At 31.5% G+C, this 20,576-nt stretch overlaps 1 protein-coding gene across 3 annotated transcripts; it reads right to left on the bottom strand.

Moving 5' to 3' along the window:
- Positions 1–973: 973 nt before the first annotated feature.
- Positions 974–20,482, bottom strand: LOC148627859 (PX domain-containing protein kinase-like protein). Of its 3 annotated transcripts, none has more exons than XM_088580651.1 (15): positions 20,275–20,482; positions 18,392–18,580; positions 17,862–17,958; positions 17,364–17,441; positions 15,862–15,935; positions 14,325–14,399; positions 12,756–12,999; positions 11,755–11,879; positions 10,355–10,472; positions 9,881–9,959; positions 9,312–9,438; positions 8,249–8,332; positions 7,661–7,763; positions 5,692–5,718; positions 974–3,328 (listed from the first exon to the last, which is right to left on the bottom strand). In XM_088580651.1, exons 1-14 carry the CDS (start codon positions 20,374–20,376, stop codon positions 5,693–5,695), a joined length of 1,521 nt encoding a protein of 506 aa, XP_088436777.1. In that variant the 5' UTR covers positions 20,377–20,482; the 3' UTR covers positions 974–3,328; position 5,692. The 3 variants fall into 3 exon arrangements, with proteins under 3 accessions (XP_088436777.1, XP_088436770.1, XP_088436786.1); XM_088580660.1 differs by having other exon boundaries at positions 3,227–3,328; positions 5,688–5,718; XM_088580644.1 differs by lacking the exon at positions 5,692–5,718 and having other exon boundaries at positions 1,496–3,328.
- Between the last annotated feature and the right edge of the window lie 94 nt (positions 20,483–20,576).

The raw sequence follows: 20,576 nt of genomic DNA, 5'->3' as shown, positions 1-20,576 counted from the left end.
TACAAACGTTCCAATGATTTTTAAGAGTTGTGTCCCTTACCCTAGGTCTACCTCCTTAATTTGGTTGTTGAACTTATGAGATAACAATTGTATAGATTGTACAAGACAAGAGATTTGATTAATTTCAGAGGGAGATAAATGCATGGTTTTCTCTAAATATAGATCTCTATACAGAGAGACAATATTTACATAAAAATATGATGCATGTAGATTGTTAAACATTGTTTGTTTGGTGGGTTTTCTGCACAAAGAATCACCTCTACCATTGGCAACTTGCCTGAATTTTATAACGATTGGTGCTTAAGCTGTTGGGTGTCTTAGATACAAACATAATAATTAAGGTCTATTGAAAAGAGGTAAAGAAATTTTAAAAAAATGTACACAATTGCAATTACCATTACCTCTACTTTTGTTTTGTCAAATATCAATTTTCAATGAAATATTAAAATATGTTTAAACATTTTCAGTTATCTCTTATTTTGCAAACTAAAGTTTCATATATCCCTTTGAAGTCAGGTTCATTCTAAAATAGAAGCATCAAGTATGTATGTACTAGATTTTGGTGATCATTTATCAAACAGGATCAATGACAATGATAAAAACAGTAACACAACAAATGAAAATGTATAGTAATTTTAAGCTAATGAATGAATGAACAACTTTATCAATCACTGTGGTTAATGCAAGGCCAAATGAAAAAAAATATGTGTTTCCTATTACCCTACCAATCCTATTTTTTTTCAGCTAAAAATAGTGTACCTTTAAGTCTTTTTTTGTCATTTTTCAATAAGCATGGTAAAAGCTGGAATGTTTCTCCCACAGAATCAATATTAAAAAAAAAGAAAGGAAAAAAGTCACCACCTACATATCCTATTTTTCAATAAGAAACACACATATTGTTTTTTTTTTGCCTAAAAAATTGGGAACAAAAAAATATATTTCCCAACATCAGTGTAATTATGGGGCCTGCCGGGTTATTAGAAATAGCTGTTCTTTATACACATCTTCAAAAATTGTGAGAATCACGATGAACACTTATGGCATGAAATTCTTGTAATACATTACAATATACTTGTGGTCCCATGATTAAAACATCAGCATTTAACAACAAAAAGACATCAACAATATGTAAAATTCAAAGAAAATTCATCATCCTATTCATCAAAATTACGTTCTCTCAAAATATGTTGACCAATAAAAATTAACCTCTTTCTTTGTGATATATACAGGGTATGTTATGCTACACATTTTTTGGAACAATAAGAATCCAGATTTCAACTGTTTAAGGCCCAAATATATCATTGTATGATTCTAGTAACATTGATGACAAAAAAGATCTTTTTAAACCTTTAATTTTCGAATTTTATTAGTGCTAAAATTTATGTTACTATGAATTCATTTAAAAAAAGTCTATAAAGATAAAATAAAAATCAAGGGTAATCACTCCATTATACCTTCTACAACTGAAACTCAGAAAACCATATATCATATCTCATAAGATATATATTCATTTATTTATTTTTAAGAATAGGATATTACAAAATTGACTTATTTTGAGTTTATGAAAAAGTAACATTAATATGTAGTGCGAACTACACAATCTCATATCAATGGTACATTTTTGCAAAATGTTGACACAATTAAAAATTTGTCAATATTCATGATTTATGGAACAGCTTGAGTATTATGTAAACATGTTTTAAAAAGAGTATTAATACAAAAAGTAAACTTGAATATAAGACAACCAAATGCTACTAAAATATGGCAAATAACAAAAAAATAAAGCATACACTACCTTGGACATAAGCAACTCACATCACCTCTAAATGCTTTACATATAGGATCATTAGTCATGAAACTGAGATTGTTTGTTGAGTGTCAATTTTTGTAAGCAATGGTCAAAGGTACAGGTGGCATGACCAGGCCTGGCTTTCATAAAAATTTAATAAAAAGACCCTTTCTTCTTAACAGCTGGTAATTGATGACCATGCATGAATAAATTTCTGTGAGGTAGGGTTTGGGGAAAAATAATAGGTATTTTGTCACAGAAGTATGTATTGGAAATCCATTACAAATACACTGCAGTGAAAACAAAAAAAAGTATTTTCTTAAATACATGCATTTTTTTCTCAAATTGAGAACTGCAAGCCAACTGATTCCTCGAAATTTGAGCTGCAGATGAATCTCAATTTTCGATTTTTTAGGATACTTTACCCTGCAAACCACATCTGGATCTCTTATTCCAATGAATGAATGACGTAAAATAAGCATACAATACCCTATTAATTAATTGAAATGTAAAAGTATTCATATCAACTCTAAGGGGTGTTGATTTCATCTTCATTTGAGACCTGCACACCAAGCATGGACCTCAAATTCCAATTTATGCATAAAATCACTTTTTTTCTCTAAAACTATGAAGCAAAGAAATTCTTACAGGCTACAAAATTAATATTGACAGCTAGGTATTTTTTTTATGAATTTTAAAAGATAAAAATTTGACTATTAGGTAATAGAAGTCCATGATAGCACTTTATACCATGTGAAGAATCTAAATAATTTATTTTACAATGATTACAAATAAATGAGTCTACCAAAACATAAACTATATGTAATTTAAAGAATTTTCCATTTCATCCAGCAAAAAGTAAATTCAAGGTTTAAAGAATCATAATGAAGTAAAGTTTTTCCAACAAGACAATATTCACCAGCTAAAATGTATGTATTTTAATACTGATAAATATTATTACAGATATACCTGTTGAGGCTGACCCATCAGTGTTCCAAATTTTGTATATCTTGAATAACACAAAGTCTTGCTGGACATATTTTCTGAATCTGATATAGGTTAGATCAGACAGGTTCTAATGATTAGCCTTGTCTTACAACTAGGTCATCACTGACAATGACAGACACATAGATGAATAAACATACACCATGAGAACAAGTTGAAAATATAAAAACAGACAATAACAATAACACTACAAAGTTCTTGTACAAAATGATTCTGGTTAAAATATAACAAATGCCATAATCACACCATACAAAATCAGCCAAAAAATGTTCGTCTATTTTTCTCTCTATAGTTTTGGAGCACTTTTATCTACTGTGACTGTTTTCTTCAGGCCAGCTTTACTGAATCCTTGTATGGATCCTAGAAGGGCACTTCTTTCATTGGTAACAGGTGGTGGAGCTGTCACAGGTCCAGAGGGAGGAGGGGGTGGTGGGGGTGGAGGGGCTCCTGGAGCACCAGGTGCTGGAGGGGGTGGAGGAGGGACAGGGGCTGGAGAAGCAGCTGGAGGGGGTGGGGGAGGAGGGGCAGGCACACCTGCAAAAGAAAAAAGATACAATTAAAACAGATGAATATCTGTAGTTTCACTTATTAGAAAGTTCTCTACAAAATTGTTATTGATTATCTAAATGTCTAGTAAATGAGCAATGATCAATGTACAATCAAACATAACATTAGCATAAGATTAATTTCTTATTCAGTAATTAGAAATGATTACACATGCTGTACAAGACCAGAAATTCTCCAACAAATAGTTGCTATTTTATGTCTTTAACCAGTGGAGTGCATGGTCCACAACATCGACATTTTACACTGATAATCATGTGAGACAAAATTAACCTGAAGTCTGTGAATCCATAATAAACTTTAAAAGCTTAAAAAAAAACACCATACAAAAACACTTTCTATGAAGCATGACTACTTATTTTAAATAAAATATATACAATAAATAATTTGCTAAATGCTCTAGAAAGAAATCAAGCAAAGCATGATCTTCTTGTGACTACCAACGAATGTAGAATAAATGTATTGATTATAATAGATCTATCATATGATTTTAAGAATGAAAAGTTTAGTAGAAATACTGAATTTGTTGTTCGGACATTTCTTAATCAAATACCCTCTTGTGCACAGTTTTACATGCCCATATAACCTCCTAATGAATGCAGTTGTAGAATGTTTAAATTTTGAAATTGGACTTCAAACTATTTGGTTAAAAATCCAAATCTAAACACACAGTGAGAATTCACAAATCAAGGAAGTTTTAATTTTGTTGAAATCAATTGAAGTTTAATTTTGGATCAACTATTAAAACAAAAATTCTTAATACACAGTTAGATTCAGCATAATGAAAAAACCCAAAAATGCTGAATTTGCTTAAATCTGACTAAGTATAATTTTGGACCCAAATTAGGAATAAATAATAATAACTGGAACCAAAAATTCTTATTACATAATTAGATTCAGTACATCAAAGCCCCAAAAGATAAGACTTTTAAAAAAAATTGAAATAAGAAATTAATACAAAGTTTCATGAAATTTTGGTTTTTGGCCTCTAATCCAAAATCTCCTTTTTATGAACCCTATCCAACTCAAAATCCAAGATCTCCTTTTTATGAACCCTATCCAACTCAATGTGGTACATTTATACAGAGATCTATTAAAAGAAACAAGTTCATTTTCTTGCATCGATTGTATTTGAAAATGAAGACCAATACATTTCTAGACCCATGTTCACCATCATACAATTGTCAGCACATTAGTGTCTTCCATACGTACATGTCTATAAACATTATGCATGTATGGGTTACGAATTTCGATATGTAATATCCTGATGATAGTATATATTGCTGAAAGATGGCTAAGTTCAACAAGCTCAAAATGTTGGAAAAAAAATTATTCAATTTCTCCATAATAGGAGGTACACATCTACAATATGTATATAATCACTGTGCAAAGTTTAAACAATATTGCTTTAATACTTTTTGAGTTAAATATTACACTTCACCACATAAAGTGACACAAAACTTCAACAAGCTTAAAATGTAGGAAGAAATAAATTACATTTTAGTACTTTTTGAGTTGCATATTACACAAAGTAGGTTAGCCTTAGTGTGACAGACGGAGTCGAGCAGCTACTAGACTTGCTTCCACAGTTGGTGATGCAGGCAACATTGATGTATGATGCAACTGACAGTGCCATTACTATAAATGACTACAAATTATTTGCATCTGTATAAAAATTAAGTTTTTTCAACAGCTTTTTTATAGTCAAGTTAGTGATGAAGTTAAAGTTGCCAAATTTTATGTTCATGAAACAAGATTACAGTAGTATGAGGTAAGTGTAACCCATAAGAGGACGAGTTGAATATATTGATATATTTAAAAATCTTTCTCCTCTCGTCGCTTTTTCTTGATATCCTGATCCTGCTAGGTCTGTCTTGTCACTAATTAGTGAGACTGGTATTACTTAGTGTTCATATATCAGCCTTTCTGGCCAAAAAGAGAATAGCATATTCTTATTGCATGTCGGAAACAAAAAAAAAAGAAATTAAATTAAATTAATATTGAAGACAATTGAATAAATGCTTTTCAGTGAAGAAGATACAAAAATATCAAACTTTGTATGGGAAGCTCTGTGCTGGTATCATAAAAAATGACCACTACTTATATGATCATATGAAATAGATGATGAATGTAAGCTAAAAAGTGCAGATATTAGAAATTAAACAAGCTATATTAAAAATAATATAACACAACAAAACTACATACATAAAACCATACAACACAAAGCTAACTACTGGTTTGTACAACCCCTATACCAAAACCCTCCTGCCACACACACACACAAACCTACAGATTGTTATTATATTAGTAGAGATAACATGCATTGTACCTACATCAGGAACTTTTGGCAGTTTCTGAAACTGTTAACAAATCATTCCATGAATAAAAGTTAGGTCTTTAAGAATGGTAATGTTTACAAGCATTTCCAATGCCATAGTTCAGTACATTAAAGACAGTACTCACCTAACTGGGTAAATTAGTAAAACTTAACTCATTGACTTTTTCAAACTTTCTCCCTTCCTCAAATTATGTCTTTAAAGCCCCATTCTCATCACCAAATTTGCTCATGTGCAAATTTATTAGCATATATGTAAATTTACACAAAAATGCAAATTTGTCCATGTAAATTTAATTTTGCACATGTGCAATTTTATTTGGGTGAGTAATTTTCTAAATTGTTTTACACATGAATGGATAGCAAATTTTACATACCCCTGTTTTAGAACAATTAAGGTGAGAATTCTGCACAGACAAACAAAGGATACCATTTGTCCTTAGTAATGGTCTAAACTTGAAACTGTACATAATAGTCACCAGTATTTAAAGTGCCACCGGAAAGGAAATCTGGGCAAAAAATATGATGTGTTGAATAACTGAAAGATAGGGTCAATCTTTTACATTTCAAGGATTTATGATACAACCATTATTTTCAAGGTGCTCAAGGTTACTGATATTATTTTTTTGAAAATCTAGAAACAATTTTTTTCAATTATCTTCAGATGTTCATTGTCATGCCATGTATTCTTTGAAGAATGGTCATTTACCAGGCTACCACAGCATGCCAGTTACAAGATCTGGGAACTTCCCTGAGCTGTGTGAGGGCTACCTTACTGAAAAGTGCCAATCTGTGGGCAATTGAAGAACAATGCACATTTTTTTAATTAGACATTTGGATGATTTCTGGGTATCTATATGAAGAGAGCTTTATATAATTTAGTGCTATAATTCAAAAGATACCAAAAATGTTCCGCTCATGTGCAATTGGCAGGGTAGGAAACTCACTCAAATTCTAGCCAGTCCTGAATACAATTTTCAATATATTTACTATATGGCTTTATAAATTTTTGCAATAATTGGCCAGTCTTCAGCTGGCGGGCAGGCTACTATTTCTAACTCTGCAATTATATTTTTTCTATTTTTAATACATGTCTAAATAAAGTGTCCCAAAGTACCTTTTATTCATTTGTAAATGTCATAAATTTTCATCATGAGAATTTGTCTTAAGACAAAATTCCATCTGCATATACAAAATTTTAATGTACATGTATAACTTTGCCATATCATGTCAATGAAAACGTGTATCTATCAGTCTTTTATAAACAAATTATTCCCTTTCTATTTAGATTTGAAATAAAACTTTGTGATGTATGACATGCTCTAAAGCTTATAAAACTAGGATTTACACTACCTTTTCTGACAGGTGAAAAATAAAAAGATGGAAAAATACACCAAATCAATAGTAAGGAAAAAGGGTTTTTATTTTTACACATCAGATTATGAATGAAAAATAGTTGCTCATCTTTAACATGTTGAATTAGGTAAAAATTGAATCTTTCCTTAGAAGCAATTAGATATTATATTGTCAGCTGACCAATCATGATAAAGTTTTGAAATTTAAGCCTCTAGCATTTTTCTCATATTCATACTTTCGAAATATGATTATTCTGGGTTCAAAATAAAATTATAATTTTTTAATAAGCAAAATATTTCATTTTGAGGTTCTCATTTTACAATGAGGCCCTTTTATGCTACTTAGTACTCAGTGTGATCAATTTTGTATGTGGATTTCTAAAAAATTTAGTCAATATCACAAGAATTTTTCACCAGTTAAAATATAAAAACTTACACACGAAGTAACTATAAAAATCAAGGACAATGAAATAATTAAAAATGCCAAGCAGGAATTAAAGTGCAAATGTATATCATCAACTTCAAACAAGACTTCCAAACCAGTAAAATTCACCGCACTCATCTAAAACTTAACACAACAATTTATCATTTACAGCAAATAAAAAAATTAACCTGGTGAAGCTGGAGTTGAAGGTGTTGATGGTGGTGCTGGATTGTCACTAGGTGTCACTGCTGTAGTTGCTGAAGAGGATTCTGGGCCATTTTCTAATGCTTTCTGTGAAAGAATAAATTCATAGTCATTTGTTAAATGGTACCTATAAAGTAACAAAAGTATTCTCATGTTAACAAAAGCTTCTATTTCCATTTCTCACAAGTTTAGGTAAAAAAAAAATGTAAAAAAAGTGAGAAAAACTCAAGGCAACAGTCAAAAAGACAAGTCTGCATAACAAATGGCAATATCAAGGCAAAAACCAGAAAGTTGGGAACAACCACAATGGTCCTGACTTGGTACAGGCATAAATTCCTAAAAAATATAGCTATATTATCGACAATGATATCAGTTCAATCCAAATTTCTATTGTCATCTATTCAAAATATACACACTGCAAAAAGAAAGATGAAAAGAAGATTAATGCAAGCCGAGCTATGATTACTTATAAACATCTAATGCCTTTTTTTTTTAAATCTCAAGATAATAAATATATAAAGGAATGTCAAGAAACACAATACCAGTTTAACTAAACATAGACTAAAACAAACCTTTTTTGATTTCCTCCTCTTTTTCTTTTCATCTTCTGACATATGGAATTCTTTGGCTTTAGATATTCTTTTAATTTTGTGTAGCTTTAAAATAAATGCACTAGACTTAAATATTAGGCAGATTCTTAAAATGATAAAAAAAAAAATTCTCCCATTCTTAGCAAGTGATTAAAAATGCATACAACTTTTTTATCAGACGAGTTTTTCAGAGTTTTCTACAAATTTCATGGGAGAAACCAATACTGCTTCAGTGTATTCTTGATTTAAAATATTTCTCTACTCTTTGTGGTGAAATTCAGATTTCATCATGCTCGCTAAAAGGTAGCATCTCTACTCTTTATGGTGAAATTAAGATTTCATCATGCTCACTAAAGGTAGCATGTTGAAAACTTTAATTTAACCATCTTCAATTGAGAAATAATTTAAACCACTCATTCCTGAAGGGGAATCTATAAATAAATGAATAAATAAAGATATTTCCGTATGTAATCTGCCAGCTTTACTTACAAGTGATTGTCATATTGCAATATGTTCCCCATTTTTACTCTGATGCATAGCTCATCATCTACTATGAGAACCATAATATGGATTATATATTAAAAAGTTCGAACAAATGTTTAAGATATTTCCAGGATGATGTGAATATATCTCTGTAACCTTCTAGACGGATTAAAAGCTTTGACAGATAGATCTTTTAATACACTCAGATTACATATACACCGAAAAAGAAATGTGAAAGTTGTATTGTTCGTGGTGTACCAATTTTTGTGGTTTTCGTGGGTAGGTCAAACCATGAAACTTGATTCCCAAATTTCAAATAAAGTGTATAGTGAAAACCTCAAAACCACGAATTCAACAATTCATGAACCTGTATTTCTTCCCTAATCCATAAAAATTGGTACCCATGAAATACATTACTTTCATAGTATATGACTCCTACTCCTTTATTGATGGTGGACGTACTAAAACATTATGACTAATTAGTTGTCATAATGCTATTTATGACACTTCAAATATGTATCTGGTATGATCTCACATTTTTCAGCCATCTTTGTATACTCACCACTTTTTGTTCGTCTTGCAGCCTCTTTTCCATCTCATCTTTTGCTGTTTTAATGAACTCCTTCAGTTTACTGGGAATTTTTAGTGATGGTTTGTCCATCAAAGGCAGTGTTACATCAGAAAACAATCTACAAATGTTCAAAAATTAAGAGCATTTTATTTTCATTAAACAATGCCATCAAAACGATTAAAGTTTAACAGGAGTATATTTCTCAATTGTACTATAACAAATAACCTTTTTCCTAGTTCACTTAACTTCAGCCTCAAATTAACACATCCTTTAATTTTTTATTTTCTCATTTCTTAATCAAATGTCTTAATTTTCCTGATTCTTTAAAAACAATTATCCTCATCTATCTAAATTGCCATAGGCAAAATAATTAGAAATAAATAAGCAAGTTTCTTTGTTGTGTGTGTCTGTTTTCCATGTCAGGTCTTTGTTCCTGGGTTACATTATTTTGATTTCTGCTAGAATCTTAATTTCTCTTTAAAAAGTCAAGGGAATATAAAAATAAAAATTAAGAAACCCCAAATTTCTTGAAATGCCACTAAAATAAGGTATGTACTTACGGATGGGACAATATATCAGCTACTGTGGGAAGGCCATTTTTACATGCTTCAGTAGTTAAAATAGACTCCAACACAGATCCTGAAATTGATTGGAAAACAATCACAATGAACTGTTAAAACAGTACGACTTTTATTTGCTGTATTTCTCTGCATTTATTAAACCAATATAAAATTGGTTAGACTAATTTTCGCAGTGTACTAATTTTTGCTATTTTTACAGAGGACAGAAAACCACAAAATATAGTACCTGTCAAATGACTTTTAACACTATAAAACAATAATCATTTCTATGAAGCCATGAAAATTGATACCCATGAATATGGTCACTTTACAGAATCCATAAAATTTAGCAATCATAAAAATTAATCTGTATACAGTATAGTAGCTTAATTATCCCTTCATCTGCACAATTTCAACTTGATTTACCTCAGAGCAATAGTGCAAGTATCAAATTAACTCACAAAAAAGACTTACTTATCTGTGGCGGGCAGGACGGAGGAAAACTATCACACGTTGCAGCATACATCTGGGCACCAAAGGTCATTTCATACAACAACTGACCAAAACAGTACACATCTATTGATTCCATTGTCTGTAATAGATTGATTGATTGATTGTTGGAGTTTAACGCCCCGAGCAGCAATATTTCAGCTATATACAGGCGATGAACATGAAAGGGATGATAAAATGAACATGAAATGAAAAGAAGGGATGGGGCACAAGGATAATGGGGTTGACAAATTTCAATTGCCACAAGATAAAAAGGAAGGATGGGTAGGATCGGGCAATTTAGCCTACTGTGGCGGAGCGCAAAGGTTCCTTCTCCTATTGAATACCACAGCAGGGTTCTTTAATGTGCGAAGAATGTGGCATCTTTCCCAACACAGTGCACCACTATGGTTTGTGGTCAGGTTTTCCGTATTATAGCCTGACAACCCCAGCACGCTAGGGTTACCCCATTCCACCACCTGGGGCACACATCCCAGTTGCTCTGTGGGCAGAGCGCCTAGCCCCCATCTAGGTTTCTGAGAACTATTTAGTCGCCTTTTACAACAAGCTCAGTGCTGCTGCAGGCCTATTCTTTTAACACCCAGACCTGCACGGGGGGTCTGTAATAGAAAAACAAGTACTATCTTTGAAAAACAGATAGCCAATGCATATGCTCGCTGTGTTAATACCCAAATCTGATTTTAGATTTTATTTAGTGAACTGTGTGGTCATCGTTCTTTGTTTCATATATCTATTATTTTATGGTCTAACAAGTAAACTACACGTATTTCCAATTATTCCATATATATAAAAGTGATCTAAAATATTCCAGACACCAAAGCCCCCAATGGAGCTTTAAATTTCACAGTTGCTATCACATTTGGCCAATGAAATGTGAGATTGTAAGCTAAATCAGTTAGGTTGCCATGGCTAAGCATCCTGGATGTCACATGGTGTTAAAGAGAACACAATACTGACTGCGTTGGAAAAAGAAAATGACTGAAATTATTTATCCCTGATGCTACAAACTAAGAGCAGAGTTATACATTGTATTAATTAAGTATTTTATCACTAAATTAGTATCTGAAAATTTAATCTTGCACGTGGTGTTGTGATAGGTATATACCACTTGTGCAAGAAGTTGATACTGAAAATGATCAAAATAGCTTATAATGTATACCCTAACTATACAAAGCCACATACATGCACTAAATTTAAAATCAATCGACCCATTAGGAGTCAAGATAATTGCAATGAAATTTAGATGGAGGGACGTAATTATGGATGGATCGACAGACAGATGTACAGACAGACATACAGAAGGCTAGACAGACATACATATGGTGACAATATACCACCCACTTATTGAGAAGGGGTATAATTACCTTGATTTTTTTAAACTGTACAAAGAATGGTCTATAGTATGATGGTAGTCCTAAAAACCAGTTCTGTAACTCAAGAAATTTACAAACTTGGCCTTCTACAATGATGTTCCCAGCATGCAAATGTCCTGAAGGTAAAAATAAACAAACCTGCATTTATCTATTAATTTCAAATTTAATGATAAATAATAAATGCACACAACTATATATTTCTTTTTTTTGCCTCCCATTATTTATCAACATGTTTTTTCTGTATTTTATGTGTTTTTTTTTTCATTTTTGGTAATACCTTTTAAATGTGGCTGCTATTTACATACTTATTATTCATATTTATAAGGACTGAGCATCAGTGATGTTCTATGTATGTAGATGCTCTGAAACATGAATGCTCAAAATCGTTCTGTCAGAAGTAACGTAATTGGGATATGATGAATGCATTTTCATCAGCATTATAACAAGATAGCGGTGCATTATCAATTGAATCAAATGGTTTTTTTTTTAGAACAAATAGTTCTGTATCTTATAGGTCTAAAATCTTATTATCTTAAGGAGGGAGACCTAGGGTAAGGGACACAACTCTTGAAATCAGTGATATGCTTGTATCACATCCAATTTCACCAAAGCCTATCATGCTTTCATCTTAATCAGAATGCAATCACAGATTTGTAAGAGTTGTGTCCCTTACCCCAGGTCAACCTCCTTACATACATTCTGATTTTTTACCATAAAGTTAATGAAATGTGAATTTTTTTCTCTGTAGATGAAGCACCTTATGCAAGAGCAATATGCATAAAATTAGGCAATGGTTTTTATGAAAACCAATGAGGGAGAGAGGCCTTGTTTTTTTTTGGCTTTATTATTGGGTATGATACACCCTCAAGAGAAGGGAAAGAAGGCCTTTGAACCAAGAAATTGTTTTCGTTTGATCCTATTATACATCTATAGCAAACTCCAAATTTCAAAAATATGAAATTTAATCTTCAACTTAATAAGATGGTACTTACCATATGGAATACACTTTTCATGCAGAAATTTTAATGTAAGGAGTATCTGTTTCCCAAAAATTTTGATGGCTACTGGTTCTACAGCTGAGTATGATTTTGGATTTCCATATTTTTTAAGATAATGACCCTTTGGTTTACATTTACAGATTAGGTCTCGTAATGTTCCTTTTTCATTAAAACTTTGAATTGAAAGTCCTCCACTTTCATTGGCAGTGGCAAAGGTAACTGGGTAAATATTTGGATGCTGAAATAAGATGAAAAGAATACATAGTCAGCATCATCTAAATTTTACTTTTTTTACTCTTCCTCTTGTTTAAATATGCGCTTTGTGTGTACTGTTGTAGGGCATTAGTTGTAAAAATTGTAATTGTAATAATCTAATGTTACTAGGTTACTAGCCTGGGTTTCATAAACCATCTCAAAGTGATAAATTGATATTTTCCTCAATCCGAGAGATTTAATTGGTCAATATTTCAGTAGGAAAAGGATTTGAGATAAAGCTCAATTTGAGATTCTTTATGAAACCAGGCCCGGAATTGGTGAAACATTACACTTTTTTAAAAATATTTTTTTAAATATACATTGGCTGAACATTCACTGCAAATTATCTCCTTCTTGTTATGAAACTGGGAACTATCCTTTTTTGACACATGAAAAGACTTATTCCAGATATTTTGGTACCTTTGTATTGGTATTTTATTAATGCTACATAGTACAGTGAAACTTCTCTAAACCGGCCACCACTAGAACAAGAAAAAAAGGCTGGTTTTTATAGGGGTGGCCGGCTTTGTGAAAAATAGCAATGCATTCTAAGATGTGTTCTATAACCCTACACCCTGTCAGTTTGTTGGTCGAGACAAGTTTAATGCCAATTCAAAACTTTTGACTTTTTATTACATTTCAAAGCTTGCATCATTTGTACATGATTTGATTTTGCAAACGGTACTGCCAACAAAATTTCACGGTTTTATTAAAGGTCAAAGGGCTATTGATGGTAATTAATTATTTGTATTGTTTTCATAAATTACCTATCAACAAAGTCTAATAATTTCACCCCTATGTTGTTTTGGCTTGGGTACAGGTCACATTATTTGACAGTCAAAAGATCGTAAAGATCGTACTATTAAATGACCCCAGTTGCCTGACGTGTGTACACACGAATTAACAGCCAACCAATGACAAAATGTAATATCTGAAATAAATTTGTTGTATTAACTACTGTCCCCTTCAATTATCATCTGTCCACTGATGAAATGCAAACTGGTCAGTGAATGAATTATTAATTTCGTAATATTATGTAATCATTTACAGTTTTGTTGACACATTTATTACATATGAATAACTGGGCGGCCGGAATTGAGAGGTAGTTTTTATTTGAATTATGTAACTAAAACTGTGAAAAACCAGCTGATGTATGGTTTTAGGGGGTGGCTGGTCTATTGAAGACAAAACACACAGGTTTTAAGGTATATCGGCTGGGACTTTTGAAAATGGCCGGTTTGAAGGGAACACCGGTTTTCTGAGGGTCCAGTTTGGAGAAGTTTCACTGTATTTGCTATTAACATATACCTGAATAGATGGGAAAATTCTTAAAACAGCAGCCAATTCCTTTTCTGGCATAAACTTGTCAGGCCCATAATTACACTGAAATAAATAACATAATAAACTTATGTATTATGAATGGACAACAACTCACACCCAAGAACTGTGCTGACATGGACACCGGAAGGACAACGAAAAAGAGGAAAGCCAAAAGAAATCTGGCAGAGAGCCATAGAGAGAGAAAGACACAATATGGGATTAGGAATGTGGACAGAGGCAGCAAGATCAGCTCAGAATTGTAAAGGATGGAGAAGACTCGTTTACAGCCCTTATCGCCCTCAGGAGAAAAGGAATTAAGTCAAGTAAGTCATTAAAGACCAATAATAAGTTGTAGTCATTGTAAGAATCATGCAAATTCTGTAAAATGTGATACACCTAAAAAACGGCTATTTTTATTTTTGTTATTAAGTTGATTTATAGGTGTGTATGATGAAATGTATACCAGTAATTATTTATTCCAATCTGTCTGCTCTTAGGAGATAATTTCTATTGTATTTTAGTGTCATTTACACAGTTATCTCCATTAATTTTGAATTCTACTGTGCATTCTATATAATTTTATCTCCTATGAACAAGGGCTTTATGAAAAGCCACGTTACTTTCTGTTTACTATGACATTTTAAACAAAATATCGAAAATAAAAATACGTAGGCTTTCCAACCATGAATCACATTTGCATGATTGTTATCTGGAGTACTACTGAAATACATATTAAAGAACTGAGTTCCATGTCAACAACTGAATTTGTCAGAGAGATTCATTATTGCAATGTTTGTCATAAATCATACCTGTTAACCCTCAAACATTAGGGGTAAACTCCCACAAAATCAATGGAAAATTATGAATCTTTCACATAAAAATGTAAGATTTGTGGGAGAATTTTGTTTATTACCTATATTATATTTCCTGTGAAAAATACTAATCACTTAATTTTTACATAAAAAATTTGCTTTTACACAAAAATGTCCCACAATGGGGCAGAATCTCCCAAATGAAATTTACCAAAGTTAAAAGGAATGCATAAATATGTTCAAAATCCATTCAGAAATATGAATGAGGGTTCTAACAAAAATATTGTATAAAAAAAAATTTTGATTTCCATGGGAGATAACTCTTACAATACAAGTAGTTCATATCAATCTTTGAACTTATAACCTTATACTACAAGTAATAAGGGGGGGGCAATAATACATGTACTGACTGATTCATTACATTCTTTAAAAACATTTTAATTCTTATTTATAGAATCTGGAGAAGTATTTATAGCCCATTAAATAAATCATAAACTTTTCACATGGCTAACAAAGCAGTAAATGATAAAAAAACACAAATTAAAAAATACAATTTAAATGTCACAGTACCAGATATCCAAATGATTGATTACTTTTTGGAGCATTCAACACTTGTTGTTTTTTTTCCTTGTCAATAACAAGCAAGAATTTACAGCCCAAAAATATGAAAGACTGTATGAATATATAAATTTATGTATTAAAAAAATACTTACCCAAGATAAAATTTCTTTTATTTTTGGTTGATCTAATGGTTTAACTAAAATAAACTCTTTTCTAAGTCTCCATCCTAAAAAAATTAAGTATAAATGACCAGATATATTCTGATACAGAAAAGTTCAACAAATAAAAGTCAAAGGCAATGTCAACCAATCATGATATTGGCTGAGGTGAATTCATTTTGAACAACTTCAGGGAGATCACACCAATGCACTGGATGACCACTTATGAATTACAAAGGCCATTAAAACATCCATTCTTTTTTAATTTGATGGAAAAAACACAAAACTTTAATTGCCCATAATTATAATTTTGTATTATTATTTGGACATTGTCGCCTAGCCAATGTATTTTCTTACACCCTAAACAATCATTTAGTATAAATACTACATTGATTAGCCTGACAAGTATTATGGTAAATTGTGTGTTACAGACATGATTTGAGAAAATTTTAAGAAATAAAGACATTTCAGAATAGGATCAACTGATTGATATGTCTGATCAAACAGAAGTTGATGATTTGTTTCACCTGTGCTCTTTTTCATTTGTGTTTGCCCCTTCATTGGCTTGATCAAATTGATCTCAACGAAATCAATAGCTTCCCTATCTAGAGTGTGTAAAAAATGTGTACACAAGTGTATAATAAGATGTTGCATGTTATGTCATCCTACAAATACTAAACCATCTATTTTAAACTGAAAGCAGAAATGCCACAAATCTTGGAGCAGGGGGCATTATACAACTACTCATTTAGAAGCAATATACCAAATATCTAAGCGTTCTTTCAAATACAAGCTGAGAAATCTGTAGTGAAAATTTCCATGATGCATAACCTCAAAAATTACTAAGTTTACGGTAAACAGGAATTAGATCCTGGAAAGGAGTGATTTGGCACAAGTCATAATGGCAAAATAGTTTATCAAACACCTAAGTGTTTCCTCAAATAAAAGCTGAGAGATCTGATACAGAAATGTGAAACGGACAGACTGATGGATAGACGTATGGTCAAGGTGATTGCAATATAACCCTATTCTCATGCCTGGAATAATAAAGCAGGTTTTCTTACCAAAAGTATTCATTTAGAATATGAAAATTATTTAACACATATATTTACCCTTTGATTGAAGAACAAAAGAAGGAATGTATCAACAGGGCATGGATGTCCTTACAAATTCTAAGATGAGTGACAGAGACAAAAGTCTTTTAAGACATTGTACAGCCAATTATGCTATACAAAGTTCAAATCATTCTCAATAGGGAATTTTAAGTTTCAAGTTTTAAATAACAAAAGTATTAGGCAAAACTGAAATAAAAAAAAAAAATATCCGGAAATTGATTCCTAACTGCAAGTGGCAACAATTGTACAATATATGTTAAATCTTCAACTTTAATTTTATGAAAGTTAGACAATTTTTTTTTTGGAAGATTGGATAACAATTTCCTTAAAAAAAGTGATGGAAAATTGCACATTGGACTACATAATAATAAAACAGTTTACCTAAGTCAGGTAGTGGCTCAATAACATCCCATTTATTTTCTGATCGAAAAATCATTGATACATGTTGTAGTGCTGTTTCTGTAGAAAAAGAAATTTATACATTCAAAGTTCATAATAATCTTCTAAATGCCTTAATGCATTAACAGAATATAAAGGCATTAATTTATGTTAGAAACATACTATACTTATCTTAGTACATATGGGGTCCGTAAGTCACGTCTGACGTCAATTTCCGTTTTACAAAGAGTTTTTTTTCCATCAAAAGTACATGTAGTACATGTATATCAAACTTTGTATCAATTTAAAGAACTGTTGATTAGAGCTAACACTGAAGTTTAACTAATGCAGAGGACAAACAGATCTGATGCTCTTTTAACTTTTCAGTCACATAATGTAGAAGAATTAAATGAATTACAATGATAGAATGTTTGTGCAGACATATTGAATGTGTAATATTATGAATGTCTTTGCATGGTCTAAAACATACCAAGTACTTACCTGTCTGGTTGAGGGTATAGTTGTCTGGATTCAGAAACCTCTTCACAGCAAGGCTATTGGTTAGAAGATGATGATTCAAGATGGCATTAATGTAATTCTGAAATAAATTATATACTTTTATTGTAGTTAATGCAAACTTTCTTATCAAGATAGATTAGTCTTAACTCTAGGTGTTTGTCTTTCCACAATTATGCATACTGGTAATGTCATCCTTTTGGAGGTATTGTTTATCACAAGATTTGAAAGTTGAATTGAGTACTATCCTAACGTTCAATGAAGTTAGGATTTTTTTAAATTGTTATGTAGTTTGGTGTAATACATGTATGTTGCACCTTTCTGAAAACATAAAATATACATGTACATGTAAACAAATGATACATGTCAGTACAGGAGAACCTACAGTTATTTCCATTGAAAACTTCAAAGGGGCATTTCAAAGGTATGATCAAAATGTTCTACTCTAATGTGCATGTACAGAAAGTATATGCTTAATATATACTTAAATTACATGTAAATGACCATGAACAAACCTGAAGTCCTTGTTGTCTCTCTGCTACAAACTCCCTATCAAAGTTTCCAAAAACTTTCTTTGGTGGTAAGGGCATGTCAATATTTGATAATTTTAATTCACCATCCAATGTCACAAAATCACTGTAGCGTTTCTGAATTGTCCAGCTATTTTCTGGTTTAGGTCCATACTGGATTTTTAAAGTATATACCTAAAATGAATAACATTTTATTTCAAACTGTAATAATTTGAGAAATGTTCCAACTTCCTCACCTTTAATTATCTGCTTTAAGTACTGTGACCTTGAACTTTGACCAACTGACTTCAAAATCAATATGTGTGTTAGTAAGTCTGTGCAAATTTAATTCAAACAAATCAAAGGAAATTAAAGTATGTGTCTGACCTTTAAGAAGTAACATAAATTGAGTACGAGCCAAAACCTTGTCTACAATGCACTATTCATATTTATATTACAATATCAAGGAAGAGGGATTCTGCAATAAAAATGACAAGAAATTTTAAAAAATGAAATCTAGTCAATAACATAAGAACAGATTTCCAGGCATCCTTTATTCTCAAGTTATCAATAGTAAAAAGGCATAAAAATATTACTGAAAGGTTTCGTGAACGGAACCGTTGATACATATTTTATCAAATCCATTGAGAAATGTAGGTATGAGAGTTCTTACACTACAAGTTTTTATTGAATTTCAATTTTGAAAGGAGAAAACTCACACACATAAACCTGGTCAAACAGCCAACACCTCCCCATGTAGTACCTTAAAAACAAACTGAACCTAGATATAGGCATTGTACATTTTGTAAGTGCATTATTTGTATGTATTCGGATCAAAAGTAGCCATAATAAAGATGTAAAACAAAATCATATTTGTAATTTACTACAAATAATTAGGCATATTGATTACATGTGCAATTAATTTGCCTCCATGCTATCAGTTAGCATAAAAGGTGAAAATGTGGAATTTCAATATTATTTATTCAAATTTTTTTTATCATGCAACTTTAAGGTGTCATTTGTCATTAGAAATCACAGTGAAACTTTGAAAATTACATTTTTAACATGTAAAATAATGGAAAAGTTAGAAGTGGTTAGTGAGACTTGAGCACTGTTGATTAAAAAACTTAACCAAGACATTAAAATTACCAAATGTTACTGAGCAACCATCATTTAAATTTTATCCAAATACATTTGTACAATGTATGTTGAGAAATGAAGTTATATAAGAGCTTTTGAAGAAATTTCAATTTTAAAAGGTGAATAGGATGACAACTTTAATAATATTGGGTAGTCATTGCCAACCTTTGGAATAAATTTTAATCAAATCAGTTAAGAAATGTGTAAAAGTGCTTACATGGTGTGACAGACAAGACACCTTGAATAAATAATTCCTTGTGCCTGGTTGCAGCAGGGGAAAAATGTATCAGCTTTCAGAAACTCCATTGGGAAGCAAAGTAGGCACACAATTTTAAATAAAAATGGTATAAGTTTTTTAAGAGTAATACCACAAGGAACTGTTAATATTCCAACTTTTTGTATGGCACATTGTTACCCCCACCTTGACAAGTACAAAAATATAAGCATCATAAATAAACAAGATGAAGGTTTTAGGCTGCTGTGAAACTTTCTGTCAATAACAAACTCTCATTATATCATAAGGTCACGAGGAAACAGTTAAATGAAGATTCAATTGGATAATGCGGATTCACCAACAAGAGTTATTGGGTTTTGTTTTTTCAGTAGCATTTCAGGATTCACTCATACATGCTAATGTCATTTATTTGATTTTCAAATTGGAACTTAAACTGGAAAATCAAATAGACAATTCAGCAGTAAAGGATCACTTCAGAAAGTTCTTGTCTCATGACATGTTACATTTAATTTACCATATGATCTGATAATTTTTGTGCAGCTTCAATGACACAAGATAATGAAACTGTGTCATCTACAGAGAGCTTAGTGAGTTTCTTCTGTTCAAACACAGCCATGCTAGCTTATTTCAGTAATATTCAGAGAGGAATAACACTAAATCCAGGATTTAAAACCAATTTGTTTACATCATTGTTGGGGGAGTGGAATATGGCGTTGTCTAAATTTCATCCAATTTCGGAATTATATCCGGTATGAAATGGTTGTTCATTAAACACATCCTTATGAGTGTAAATTTCAAGTTTATATAATGTTTAAA

This window comes from Perna viridis, chromosome 1 (genome assembly GCF_037379345.1).
Source record: "Perna viridis isolate PV_CMFRI_1.1 ecotype Kerala chromosome 1, ASM3737934v1, whole genome shotgun sequence".
Lineage (NCBI taxonomy): Eukaryota > Metazoa > Mollusca > Bivalvia > Mytilida > Mytilidae > Perna > Perna viridis.
Note: the sequence above shows the minus strand (reverse complement) of the source record. Positions and strands in the feature narration are given on the sequence as shown.

Excerpts from the sequence above, each read along its gene's own strand:
- LOC148627859 (XM_088580644.1), bottom strand. The coding sequence starts at position 20,376 with ATGGCTGTGTTTGAACAGAAGAAACTCACTAAGCTCTCTGTAGATGAC. Across the intron at positions 14,400-15,861 it reads TAAAAGAAATTTTATCTTGG|TGTAATTATGGGCCTGACAA; the intron begins GTAAGTATTTTT and ends TATTTATTTCAG. Across the intron at positions 9,439-9,880 it reads GCTGATATATTGTCCCATCC|ATTGTTTTCTGATGTAACAC; the intron begins GTAAGTACATAC and ends GAACATTTGTAG.